This window comes from Scyliorhinus canicula, chromosome 25, assembly GCF_902713615.1.
Source record: "Scyliorhinus canicula chromosome 25, sScyCan1.1, whole genome shotgun sequence".
Taxonomy (NCBI): Eukaryota; Metazoa; Chordata; class Chondrichthyes; order Carcharhiniformes; family Scyliorhinidae; genus Scyliorhinus; species Scyliorhinus canicula.
This window is the reverse complement of record NC_052170.1, coordinates 4019519-4033777: the sequence shown is the minus strand read 5'-3', so window position 1 is coordinate 4033777 and position 14259 is coordinate 4019519. Positions and strand designations below refer to the sequence as shown.

The 14259-nt window shown below is 47.0% G+C and overlaps 1 protein-coding gene across 10 annotated transcripts in view; it reads right to left on the bottom strand.

Annotated features, from left to right (window-relative positions):
- The window catches only part of cacna1ab (calcium channel, voltage-dependent, P/Q type, alpha 1A subunit, b), a 617073-nt gene that overhangs the window by 126947 nt on the left and 475867 nt on the right, over positions 1-14259 (bottom strand). For all 10 annotated transcript variants that reach the window (XM_038784774.1, XM_038784777.1, XM_038784770.1 and 7 more), the window contains 3 exons: positions 11825-11989; positions 7107-7217; positions 6345-6428 (listed from right to left, as the gene is read on the bottom strand). In XM_038784774.1, coding sequence (XP_038640702.1) covers positions 6345-6428; positions 7107-7217; positions 11825-11989 — 360 coding nt within the window. The remainder of the gene's footprint in view (positions 1-6344; positions 6429-7106; positions 7218-11824; positions 11990-14259) is intronic.

The following is a 14259-nucleotide window of genomic DNA, read 5'->3' as shown; positions in this document are numbered from 1 at the left end:
ATGATAATAAAGACAAGACATGGTTCTTCACTCTCTCAAATACTTCTTCATTAAGGCATTGTCACTTTGAAATATTAAAGAGACATTCATCCTTTAACTGTAAAAGAATTTACAATAGATAAGAAAATGAAAACGTCCACCTGCTTTGATCTATAACACTACTTTATACTATTTCTGGTTTCTATCATTGTCCTTTGCTAAACAGAGTGGGAAGTTCATTTATTCCTGTTTTGGAATATCTGTTATACAAAGTTTCATATGTTGCATTAGCTGCTATTTTACATCTGCATTTTTGCACAATTATATGTTCCCATTTTGCTATTGTTGTAACAAACATTGCAACAAACAGTCACCCAGAAGCAGTACAGTGAGGAAAATTTGTAATTTCTTTAAAATGTCTGCAGAATTGCTTTAAAGAATGTTTGAAAAGGACTTCTAAGAGTTTGCATCAATTGTAAAGGGATCAGTTGTACTTTCTTGGATAATAAGAAATACTAGTCCATGTGACCGAGAAATCCTTAATCTGGAAAGAGTACCAACAGGAAAGAAGTTAAGATTTGGTGGACAGACACAAAGGAGAGCTATAAGCAGAAGAGCTGCAGGTTGAAGGTGATCAGTGCACACATGCAGTCACAAAGAGAAAGCAGCCAGAGTTAGAAAGAGAAACTCAAGGGAATCCTTGTGAGAAGAAGTAAATTTTTCTCAGGAAGAGGTCAGTTTTCCTGATTGGCATAAAGGAGATGGGAGCTTTTGGAGGTACTGTACAAGTTGGCTGAAATGATCTAAAACCTGGAAAGCTGTGTGAATAGCTCAGAGACACTGCTGGGTATGACCATGAATTGGGTTGGTCGGTTATATAAGAACACCGAAAGTTACTATCAAGACTATCATGACCCGATGGAGAGAAAAGATTCGTAGAATGGTGCGTTGCTGATTATAATTGTACCAATGAAACCCAGACGTGGAAGCTGTGTTGGGTAGAACTCCTGACCTATCCTGCATGAATAAAGAACAGCATAGTGTAGAACTGTGTAGCTACATAATGGTGTGGTTCTGCAAGACCTATCTTTGCATTGAAAGAATCATTTGTCTTTTCATTCGTGTTAATTCAAGTTGGTTATGTTAAAGTAAAAGCTAGAACAAGTGGAATTTTATTTATAATTTCTTAATTTGGGGGTCATTCAGCAAATTTGGTTATTTTGGTTTACAGTTACCCGAGAAGGATCGTAACAAAATTGGGGTCTTGAGTCCAGGATATGAACCCAGTGGGCAGGATTTTCTGGATCCGCCATGGCGTGTTTCACAGCCCGCCATTGGTCTGCGGCAATGAAACAGACGGTGTGAGGTGTGGAAAATCCCACCCAGGTCTGTCCTACCAAACGACTATTTATATTGCATTGGGAAATGGACGTGAGTATCTTTGAGGCTCAAGTCTTTGTTGAAAGAGAAGGTCTGACTCTCAGAGACTTAACGTTGAGAAGATGATTTACAGGCTGTAACAAAGCACATGGGGATTAACGCAAGATCAGGAGCTATTGGCTAGGCATCTGGGCTCGAGGAAGAAAAGATCTGTTCCATGACAGATACAACACAACTGGCCAGAATTGAAAAAGAAATAGAATTAAGAAAGATTGACTTTTTGCTGAACACATAAATTTAATGAGGAATGAGTGGAAATATTGAAAATATTGCCGCAAATCTGAATTGGCAGAAAAATTCTTTGGTAAGGAAGGCCTTGGTGGTGTACTAATTCTTTCAGTGGAACACTCAAATTATTATGAGGAAGTAGACTGTTATACTCAACTCTTATGAGTTGGTTCCAGGGGCCTTTAAGCATAAATTTAGAAATTTGAGAAAGGGAATAGGCCAGATATCAATGCAAAGGAAAAGGAAATGGCATTGGGTAGATAGAGCAGATCAATATAGGCGGAACAGAACTTTGCTAACCTTGGGAAGATGTTGTTGGAGGAATTAGAAAACGTGCCGCTTTGGGATTAGAAACTCACCTGGAAGTTGTCGAATAAGGAAAGTCTCGGTAATGGCAGATGGTCATGAGCTAACTCATATCATTAATAAAAGGACCCATTTTAGAACCTTCCAGAGAAATTGAAATGAGAAAAAGTTTGATGATGATCAGCGATCAGGCCCTGACGATAAAGCTCAAATAGTTAAAGACTCAGTCCTTCCTGCTGTAATAGATGCAAAGGTTTGGAGGGCAGGTTTAGTTCAAGAGGACTAACATGCTAACATGTCCAGGGCCTGGGGAAGGGGGGTGTGGTGCTATTTACTTTGGCGCAGGGCCTTTTGAGGGGGAGTGGGTGGGGCAAGGGCTTGGGCAGCATTACGCCCTTTCTCAAGTGGCCACCTGCCTGCTTGATGAGCACACTCAAGTGGGCGGTGACTTTCCTGGCGCGAGAGCTCGTCTATGTGGCCATTTGTTTTAAAAGGTGCATTTTGGGTCTTGTAGTCCCCTCTCTCTCCTCACAGGCACCAGAGCAGGAATCAAGATGAGGAAGCCAGGAGGAGCAGCAGCTGCAGTGAGGTACGGGACAGCTGGACTATTAGACAGGGCCGAGTGGAAGTGTATTTTGCCATCTTCACAAATGTCCCAAATTCCTCCTTAGTGATATTAATCTCCACACTTCCCGGGCCTGGAGCAAGTGAGCATTAGTTGTGCAAGACACAGAGTGGGAGGGTATTGAAAGCTTGTGAAATGGCTCAGGAACAACTCAAGGCCTCTCAACAGGTGATGACAACATGAGCAAACAGAGTTAGGACAGCACGTCATTTCCCCCAGGGGATAAGGGGCAGGATTCTCCGTTTGGGAGACTATGGGCACGATCTTCCGGCCACGCTTCGCCGGAAAAACATCTTACTGCGGTGAGAAAACTAGATCGAAAACACTGTTAATTAGCAACAACAAATTCTGAGCATAAGTAATTTAAACGAGATCAGAAATAGATGTTGCAATACCCTAAATTACAAATTTTAATAGATTGAGGCATTACATCAGAAGCAAATAATGCTGATGTAATAATGACGTCACACTAAATGATTGAGTAACAGGAGCAGAAGTTCCAATCTCATACAGAGTGCCCAATATGTACATAGTTGCTGGAAATAAAGAGTAACAGCAGCTTACTTTGGGAGAATAACCCAAACACACAATGAAACTATCCCTATCCCGGCTGACCTGCATTCAGCTTGCTAACACATTGCCTCCCATTTAAAATCATTGTCCTTGTGTTGAAATCCCTTCATGGCCTTTCTTCTTCCAATTTCTGTCAGCTCCTCTGTCCCTATGTCCCCATAACAAATCCTGTTATTCTGACTCCGGTTTCTTGTCTATTCCCTAATGTCCTGTTTCCCCATTGGTTATCAGCTGCCTGGCTACCACACACTAATTTTCTCTGTAAAATGTAGAACTGATCTGAGAGAGCTACTGTTTCTTTAAAGTGTATTTTATTCCAAACATGTGTAAAAAACAGCAACATATACAAAAACATGCTCCCCAAACTCACAGTCCACTGTTAGTACAATTTTTCCCCTTTTCACCCCCTCCCTTCCTCCTCGACATCCAGTTCCTCAAACATTGTCATGAACAACCCCCGCCATGTCTCAAAGTCCTCCGCTGACCCCCTCAACTCAGATTTAATCTTCTCCAACTGGAGAAAATCGTACAAATCCCCCAGCCAGGTCGCCACCCCCGGCGCATTTGCAACCTGCAATTCAGCAAAATCTTTCGGCGGGTAATTAGAGAGGCGAAGGTCCCAACATCGGCCCCCTTCCCTGCCAGAAGCTCCGGCACTTCGATACCCTAAAGATCATCACCATTGGGTCTGGTCCGACCTCCACCCTACTATCTCAGGTAACGTCCCAAACACCATGTGCCAGTATCCCCCCAGCTTCCCGCAATCCCAGAACATGCACGCATGATTCACCAGCCCCCACCCACACTTCTCACACTCATTGGCCACCCCCTGGAAGAACCCACTCATTCTAGCACAGGAAGAGGTTGAATTCACCCTCCACATCGCCTCTCACCACAGTCCCCAGCCTATTTCCCTCCCAGCTGCTCCTCCCATTCGTTCTTGATCCTCACCACCTGCTCCCCAACCAACCGTATATATCCCCAATCCTACCCTCTCCCAACTCATCCGGAAGCAGCAGTTGCTCCAATGTGTACTCTGGCAACCTGGGAAACGTCCTCCATTCCTTCAGTGCAAAGTCCCTCACCTGCATATATCTAAACTCACTGCCCCTCGGCAACTCAAACCACTCTTTCAACTCCTCCAGACCTGCAAACCTCCCTTCCAAGCACCAGTCATTCATCACTCACCTTTGGTCTTACCCCCAGCCATGGAACCTGTTTCCTTTTCAAATATGCATTTAATTCCCTTTGACTGCTGCAAATCGAATCTCCTTCCTTTTGCCCAGAAACTCCAGAGAACAGCTCATAAAAAACAATGCCCCTGCTCCTGATTTTTTTTGCCAATTATTTCAGTTCTGTGCCCTCTGATTGCCAGTTTCTCCTTAATTGAAAAGACAAATCATTTACGGGATGTGGGCGTCGCCGGTTTATTGCCCATCCCGAGTTGCGCTTCAGAACACTCCATCAAAACCATCATTTTGAACATCTGCATGAAATTACTCCTTAACCTTCTCTGCTTGAAGGAGAATACTCCCAGCTCTTCCAGTACATCCGCACGATTGAAACCATTGTCACTGGTACCATTCGACTAAATCTCAGCTGCACCCCGTCCAGGCACTTGACATCCTTGGACACAATGCTCAAGCTGAGGCCTAGTCTATGATTAATAAAGGTTTAAAAATGGCTTCTGCACTTTTCCTATTTCTCCATATTTGTAATGTGTTATTAAATTGTCAACCTCACTCAAAATCAGAAACAGAGATATGTAGGAAATGGCGTTGTAGTGGTTTCAATTCTGAAGTTGGGCCTGAGAAGTATCAAATGCACAAAGGGAGAATTACTCTGAATCCAAATGTGCTGTACCTGATCTGGAAGCACTTGATACTGAGACGGAATGTATTTAACACAAATGTGCCCTTTCACAGAGGCAACATACTTCACCTTATTGACCTTCAGATTTCACCCAAAAAATTAATGTCACTGTCTGTTTGTTTGTTTGTTTCCTTTGAAGGTTTTATTGTTGCTTATTTATTATTATTTCAAAATTTACTTTGGATGTGGTAACAATTAAAATAATGTGGAAATGATAATACAATTCTGATGGGAATCCAGCCCTCTTTTGTCAGAATGATCAGGTCCCTCAAGCCTCTCCTGACAGATTAATCGGGCTGCAGTCCAAAACATTTGAAAATGCGATTATGTGCATTGCTGTGACCAGGACTGTACAACAGGAACAGATGGAATTGCATTGGGACAACTTCAAGAATTGCAACAATGTCAGTGCATAAGAAATACTTATAATCACAGCAGAAATTAAACTTGTTTGTTAATTGCTACACAAGGGACAGGTGCGGAGAATCGCCCGGGGCCGGCGTCAATCCCGCCCCCGCCGTGTCCCGAATTTTCCGCCCCCCCCCGAGATTCGGCGGGGGTGGTCAGCGGGCCCACCGCGGCGATTCTCGGACCCGCGATGGGGCAAAGTCCCGCCGCTGACAGGCCTTTCCCGCCGGCGTGGTTTAAAATTCTTGATGTCGCGAGGAATTAAGGGCTATGGGGAGAATGCTGGGAGGTGGAGTTGAAATGCCCATCAGCCATGATTGAATGGCGGAGTGGACTCGATGGGCCGAATGGCCTTACTTCCACTCCTATGTCTTATGGTCTTATGGTCTAAACCACCTCTGGTACCTCTGGCGGCACGGGTGGGCTCCTGTGTCCTGGGCGCAGGTCGATCTGACCCCGGGGGGGTGCCCCCACGGTGGCCTGGTCCGCAATCGGGGCCCACCGATCGGCAGGCAGGCCTGTGCCATGGGGCACTCTTTTTCTTCCGCCCCGCCATGGTCTTCACCATGGTGGGGGCGGAAGCGACCCCCTCCCCTGCGCCGGTATGACGTCAGCAGCCGCTGACACACCGGCGCATGCGCGGACTTCCACTGGCCGGCGAAGGCCTTTCGGCCCCGGCTGGCGGGGCGCCAAAGGCCGTTCACGCCGGCTGGCGGAGTGGGAGTCACTCTGGCGCGGGCCTAGCCCCTCAATGTGAGGGCTTGGCCCCTAAAGGTGCGGAGAATTCCGCACCTTTGGGGAGGCCCGACGCCGAGTGGTTCACGCCACTCCGTCCCGCCGGGACCCCCCGCCCTGCCGTGTAGGGGAGAATCCCAGCCCAGATGTTTAATGAATGTTTTTAACGTAAACTTACCCAGAATTCCGTCACTAATATATCAGTGACGCTGCCCAGGACTGTGACAAAATCAAATACATTCCAAGCATCTTGAAAATAGTTCTGAGAAGGGAAAGGCAACACCATTAGAAATGCTGAATTTCAAGCAATTCCCCCCCCCCCCCCCCCACCGCCCCTCTTCCCCTGACTGTGTTGACACATATTTTGCTGTGGGCCCCTCTGGTTTGACAGCATTGAGTGCTGGCTGGGAAATTATCAGTACTGTAAGGCATAATAACAAAGCTAGGTCTATCCTCAAGCTGATATTCACTGGCACACTTTCCAGCACGAACCACTGGGCACTAATCAGGAGTGAGAGTATTGGATGATTCCCCCCCTCCCCTTTTCTTGGGCCAGAACAGCTGCAGCATAAATTCAGCACAGTAAGTGCTATCTTAGGTCAGATCAGTCGATTTACAGGAAGGAATGCTACAATTTCTTAGCTGGTAAAGGGAAAAAGAACAAATGGTTTGACATTAAATCTCACTACCCAGTATTGCCAAATGGAAAATGCATGCATGTAAATCTTGGTGAGGACACAGTTGTGCCCAGATGCAAATGCCCCAGAGTTGAAAGGTACCCGACACTAATGTCTACTCGTATATCGAGAATAGCCACCTAGCTAAGCAATGGGGCAGTTTCAGCATCTGTTGAAATGTATTCTTCAAGAATCAATGCTTTCAGGAGGAGGGAAGGAGAGAAAATTCAGGAGAAAAAATAGAACTCATGCCATATACTCACCAGAATACCAAAGGCAATAATTTTCAGGATACATTCACATGAGAACAAAATGGTGAACACCATATTGAGATACTTTAGAACATCATCGTAAGACTGTGGTTGACCAGAAAACTAAACCAAGAAAAAGAGAATTTAGTCAATAAGCGTGGATGTCTACAACATGGATTCTGGAGGCAGGAGGGAAAGATCATTAGAGCTTTTTAATTGACATATGTCAATTATCGTAAGACTGTTGGAACGGGTGCAGAGGAGATTTACCAGGATGTTGCCTGGTATGGAGGGAAAATCTTATGAGGAAAGGCTGATGGACTTGAGGTTGTTTTCGTTAGAGAGAAGAAGGTTAAAAGGTGACTTAATAGAGGCATACAAAATGATCAGAGGGTTAGATAGGGTTGACAGCGAGAGCCTTCTCCCGCGGATGGAGGTGGCTAGCACGAGGGGACATAGCCTTAAATTGAGGGGTAATAGATATATGACAGAGGTCAGAGGTGGGTTTTTTACACAAAGAGTGGTGAGGCCGTGGAATGCCCTACCTGCAACAGTAGTGAACTCGCCAACATTGAGGGCATTTAAAAGTTTATTGGATAAGCATATGGATGATAAGGGCATAGTGTAGGTTAGATGGCCTTTCGTTTTTTTCCATGTCGGTGCAACATCGAGGGCCGAAAGGCCTGTACTGCGCTGTATCGTTTTATGTTCTATGTTAGTAAAAGCAAAGTTATTCCAGGATATTCAAGAGCGGATTATATGGTCAATGGAAGAGTCCTGGGGAAAATTGATGTACAGGGAGACCTGGGAGTTCAGGTCCATTGTACCCTGAAGGTGGCAACACAGGTCGATAGAGTGGTCAAGAAGGCATACAGCATGCTTGCCTTCATCGGAAGGGGTATTGAGTACAAGAGTCGGCAGGTCATGTTACAGTTGTATAGGACTTTGGTTAGGCCACATTTGGAATACTGCGTGCAGTTCTGGTCACCACATTACCAGAAGGATGTGGATGCTTTAGAGAGGGTGCAGAGGAAGTTCACCAGGATGTTGCCTGGTATGGAGGGTGCTAGCTATGAAGAAAGGTTGAGTAGATTAGGATTGTTTTCGTTGGAAAGATGGAGGTTGAGGGGGGACCTGATTGAGGTCTACAAAATTATGAGAGGTATGGACAGGGTGGATAGCAACATGCTTTTTCCAAGAGTGGAGGTGTCAATTACAAGGGGTCATGATTTCAAGGTGAGAGGGGGAAAGTTTAAGGGAGATGTGCATGGAAATTTTTTTTACGCAGAGGGTGGTGGGTGGCTGGAACGCTTTGCCAGCGGAGGTGGTAGAAGCAGGCACGATAGATCATTTAAGATGCATCTGGACAGATATATGAACGGGTGGGGAACAGAGGGAAGTAGATCCTTGGAAAATAGGCAACAGGTTTAGATAAAGGACCTAGATCGGCGCAGGCTGGGAGGGCCGAAGGGCCTGTTCCTGTGCTGTAATTTTCTTTGTTCTTTGTTATATCGCTGGAGAATCAAAGCTGCTGATTTAAGCATTCACCAAAGAAGTTTACAGCATAAAAGGAGAATGTCAAACCCATTGTGTTGAAGCTCATTCTTCACCTGAGCAATCTAAAACACATCCAGTGCTCTGTGCCCAAAGTCCTGTATACTTTCCTCATTCAAATATTTATCCATGTTTCTCAAAAGTGCCATATTTTCTGTTCAAACTGCTGCTTGTAGTAAAACATGCTCGAGCAATTCTCTACAAAATAAAGATTCTCTTTCACTGAATTTTAAACTTTATGCTTCCTCACCAACAGAAATAGTCTTTCCTTATTGAACTGTTCAAAATTCTTCATATCTTAAACCCCCCCCCTCCACACCCATTAAATTTCCTTTCTGCTTTCTTTCCTCCCGTGGAAACAGGGAATTCTCTGCCTAAAGACATTTCGACTGAAATAGCCCCATTAAATGTTGTCAACTGTAATCTGTCATATCATTTGTAAGACTTGTGCGAGCCTCACTGCACACTGCCCTTGGCAGCCGGTTGTATATTGTCGTGAAATATGAACAGAAAATTCGGCAAATACTCAGCAGGCCAGGCAGCAACTATCAAGGGGCTTGGTTGGAGTGGCGGATGTGGGGGGAGCATCCTAAAGTTTGGGAAGCGCAGCCCACCACGGTAAAATTTCAGATGGGGTTCTAGTATAATGAAGGTTGTAGTCTGACTATAACATTTAAGTGGCAATCTACCTGCCCAGCATGTTTAATACCTCACTGGATATAAAACTCCCCACTTTTTAAAGTTAAATAATAATAATCTATATTAGTGTTACAAGTAGGCTTACAATAACACCGCAATGAAGTTACTGTGAAAATCCCCTAGTCGCCACATTCCGGCGCCTGTTCGGGTACACAGAGGGAGAATTCAGAACGTCCAATTCACTGAACAGCACATCGTTTGGGGCTTGTGGGAGGAAACCGGAGCACCCGGAGGAAACCCACGCAGACATGGGTAGAATGTGCAGACTCCGCACAGACAGTGACCCCAACCGATAATTGAACCTGGGACCTTGGTGCTGTGAAGCCATAGTGCTAACCACTGTGTTACCATGTGAGAGAATGTGTGAAAAAAGAGAGAGAGAAAAGAAAGATTTCTTTAAAGAGATGCAGAATTCAAGATTCATGCATAAAAAAAAGCTAGAATGAATAGGTTACCTTAATTTTGTAAGGTAGCTTTTGGTACAAGAGGACATCACAGGAATAGTCAGAAGCTGAGTCCATAAAATCTACTATTCTCCAGCATCAATGTCTGACAGATTAAAATAAATAAATGTATTCATTCACGGGATGTGGGTGTCGCTGGCTAGGCAAGCATTAATTACCAATTCCTAATTGCTCTTAAGAACGTAATGGTGAACTGTTGCAGTCAGATTTTCTCACAATTTGCTTGGCCATTGCAGAGGGGAGTTATGAGTCAACCACATTGCTGTGGATCTGGAGTCAAAAAGAGACTAGACCAGGTAATAGTTGGCAGATTTCCTTCCCTGGAGTGAAGCAGATGGTTTTTTACAACAATCAATAATTGAGATTATCATGTAAAATTAAAGCGTGTGGGATTAGGGGTAGTGTATTGAGGTGGTTGGTAGACGGGAAACAAAGAGTAAGAATTAACTGGTCTAGTTCCAAATGGCAGGCAGTGCCTAGTGGGGCACCGCAGGGATCGGTGCTGGGACCCCAGCTATTCACAATATATCTTAATGATTTAGATGAGGGAACAAAAAGTGATATCTCCAAATTTGCAGATGACATCAAGTTGGGTGGGAGGGTGAGCTGTGAGGAGGATGTAAAGATCCTTCAATGTGATTTGGCTCAGCATTTATCACCCATCCCAGTACAACTGAATGGCTTACTAGGCCATTCCCGAGGGAAGGTAACCATGGGCGGCATTCTCCCCTACCCGGCGTGACGGAGGGTGCCGGCGTGGGGGAGTAGCGCCAACCACTCAGGGGTCGGACCTCCCCAAAGGTGGGGAATTCTCCCCACCTTTGGGGGCCAGCCCCGCGCCGGAGCGGTTAGCACCAGAAGACTGGCGCAAAAAACCGGCGCCCCCGGCAGCGGGGCTGGCCGAAAGGCTTTCGCCGGTCGGCGCATGCGCCGGCAGTGATGTCAGCGGCAGCTGGCCGCATGCGCGATTTGGGGTTCTCTTCCGCTTCTGCCATGGCGGAGGCCGTGGCGGTCGCAGAGGAATATAGTGCAGCCAGGGCACTGGCCCGGAGTCTGAGTGGGGGGCCCCGATCGTGGGCCAGGCCACCGTGGGGGCACCCCCTGGGGTTCGATCGCCCCCGCCCCCCCCCCCCCCCCCAGGACCCGGGGCCCGCTCGCGCCGCTGATCCCGCCGTTACCAGAGATGGTTCAAACCTCGGCGGCGGGAGAGGCCTCCCAGCGGCGGGACTTCGGCCCATCCGGGCCGGAGAATCACCGCAGGGGCCTCTCCAATCGGAGTGGCGAGATTCCGCTGCCGCCACTTCCTGGGTGGCGGAGAATCTCTGCCACGGCGGGGACGGGATTTTTGGCGGCCCCAGGCGATTCTCCGACCCTGCTGGGGGTCGGAGAATTTCGCCCCATATTTGCCAGATGTCAGCCAGAGTTGTAAGTGCAGCAGATTTCCTTCCCTAAAAGCTATTAGTGAACCAGACGGGGTTTTGCAGCAATCCAGTAATTCCAAGGTTACCATTACTAATATTAGCTTTTTATTCCATATTTATTTAATTAAAATAATCTGAACTCATGTCTCTGGATCATTTGACAAGGTCTTTAAATTATTAGAGCAGTAACATAACTTAGCTTCTAGGTAATTGTAAGTTCTAATCGTAGCCTTGTCTGAGATACAATAGTCTTTATACCTTTCCGATGGGAAGGATTTATGATGTGTACGACCACGCCATATTTGAATGGACCAATCTGGATGGACCAGACAGTTATCCAGTCCTTGTGTACGTGAATGCAAACACCCAAGAAATCATTGGCAAAACCACCAACTCAGAAGATAATGGGAGGGAATAGAGGAACGACAGATTGAATCAATTCTTTCCTGGCTGTCTGGGCTTCCCCAGTATTTTCTGTTTTCAAAGTCACCTGCAGACATGTGTCAGTAAGGTAGCAAGAGGCAATGATGTCAGAACACAAATGATCAGAAGTTGAAGTGAGAGGCAGAAAATGAAAGAATTGTTGACTGACCTTCATCATTAGCACCACAGTGTTGAGAGCAATCATGGCCATGATGGTATACTCAAATGGTGGTGACACCACAAACTGCCACATTTTGTACTGAAATGTTTGTTTGTTCTGTGGCATATGACGTGTCAAGGGCTTGGCACTGATAGCAAAATCGATGCAGGCTCTCTGCAAGAAGATAAAATAACAGGTCAATTAGTCAGAAACAAACTCATAACATTGCATACTTATACGTATTCCACCTGTTGGTACAAGGTAGTCCTTTGCCCTTTCCTGATCAACACAGTTAAGCTGAGTACTTGCTTTGCCTATCACACTTGACCACCCCCCACAGGACCTCCGCGTACCACTCATGATTTGCTCCCCCCCCCATCCCACATGTGGCTCCATCATTGACTACGTCCCCCTCCCTCTACTAACCCCCAATCTCTGACCATCTGTTTTCTCCCCCCCCCCCCAAGGCTACTCCCTCTACCCCCACTTGGGAACACCTACAACCCCCCCCAAACCCTTACAGTACTCCCGACTGCACATCTCTCCCCCGACTACACTACCCACTCCACCACCAGTCACCTTCCTGACCACCTGATTCCCCCACTGACCACCATCCCCCGAGACCATGCCTCAACTGACCAAGCCACCCCCTACTGACCAATAACCCACCTCACTGACTCCTGTTGCTCCCCCTGCCACCCAACCACCCGAAGCACAATCCTGTTCGCTTACCCGGCAAATTTACCAACACCCTGGCTTCTCAAAGTGGCTGAATCTTTAACCTTCCCTGCTTTACAGCAGTTGTGCTGTAGAAATGGTGTGTTTCTGCCTTACGTCTGACACAGCAGCGATCAACGCAGGGCTTCGGGAACCCGCTGAACTACACTGCTCTTGCTCGGCCTAAGGTTGGGCAAAAAAGCAGCGGTTTCATTTCCAGATAAGAGAGGAGTGGCGATCCAACTTGGCTTGCCTCTCCGCGGAGGTTACGGAACAAAGTGTCCTCCAGGTTCCATAGAGAAGCAGCAGCAGATCCGAGACATTCCCCCATTCCCAAAGCAAGGCCTCACTCTGTAGTAGCATAACATCTCATGTAAAAAGGCATTTTTAAAAATTCATTTACGAGATGTGACCATCGCTGGTTAGGCCAGCATTTATTGCCCTTCCCTAATTGGCCTTCAGAAAGTGGTGGTGAATTGCCTTCTTGAACCCGCTGTAGTCCTAGCCTTTGACCTGCCCTGGTTTTTTTAATCATACATAATATATAAATGCAAACACAGTAGCTAAATCAGGTGCTACACCAACCCAGGTTTGGTCTTTGGGTAATTTGTTTTTAATGCTTTGCTCTTGTGCTTTCTATAAAATTATTGGAACCTTCTGATTGATAAGTTAATCAGCTAATGATTTAATGTTCACTCTCTCTCCCTCTCAGTCGATCATCCATTCTATTGTTCTTTATGGATGCACCTTGATGCTGTGACGGAAAGACTGTAGGATCTTTCTAGGAAGATGAGTTGCAAAAGGTCGACATTAATCTTGTGAAATTGCTTTAAAAGCAGCTTTGTATGTAGATATATTTTGTCTTAATTTAATGCTAATATTTCAAATAGCTTGGTGGGAACTATAAAGGGAAGCAAGTCAAAGGTTTTCGGAATGTGCCAGTTCATAGAAAGGAGATCGGAGTGAACTTAAAGAAACACGGCTGTACGGCATTTTTTTTACAAAGGTCGATTGCAGCTCGGCTGAGTTTCACGATGGCCTCGGAGGCCGCTCCTCTCACCGTATTCACCCCCACCCGGGGGGCTAGGAGCAGCGCTCCGTTATTCTCGGCCTCCGGGCCTTGACGCTTGCGTCAAGGCAGCGCGCCGAGAATGACGCGACGGCGGCACCTATGTGACGTCAGCTGCGCATGCGCAGGTTGGCCGGCTCCAACCCATGCATGCACGCCTGACGTCACGACGGCTCAAACCCGCGCATGCACGGTGGCCGTCTTCCCCTCCGCTGCCCCGCAAGATGTGGCGGCTTGATCTTGCAGGGCGGCAGAGGGGAAAGAGTGCGTCTCTTTGAGACGCCGGCCCGACGATCGGTGGGCACCGATCGCGGGCCAATCCCCTCCCGAGCACGGCCGTGGTGCTCACTCCCCTCTCAGCCCCCCACAAGCGGGTCTTTGGCACCCATGTTCACAACGGCAGCGACCAGGTGTGGTTGCCGCCGTCGTGAAACGGTCGCAAACGGCAGGCCGCTCGGCCCATCCGGGTCGGAGAATCGCTGGTCGCCATGAAAAACGGCGAGCGCCGATTCTTCCGAGCGGGGGGGGGGGGGGTGGGAGAATCGCGGGGGGCATATAATTAGTTGCCCGGCCCTCCCGCGATTCTCCCACCTGGCGTGGGGAGCGGAGAATCGCGCTCTAGGTGCTGACGCTGGGACTGAATCGCGACAGTCCTATA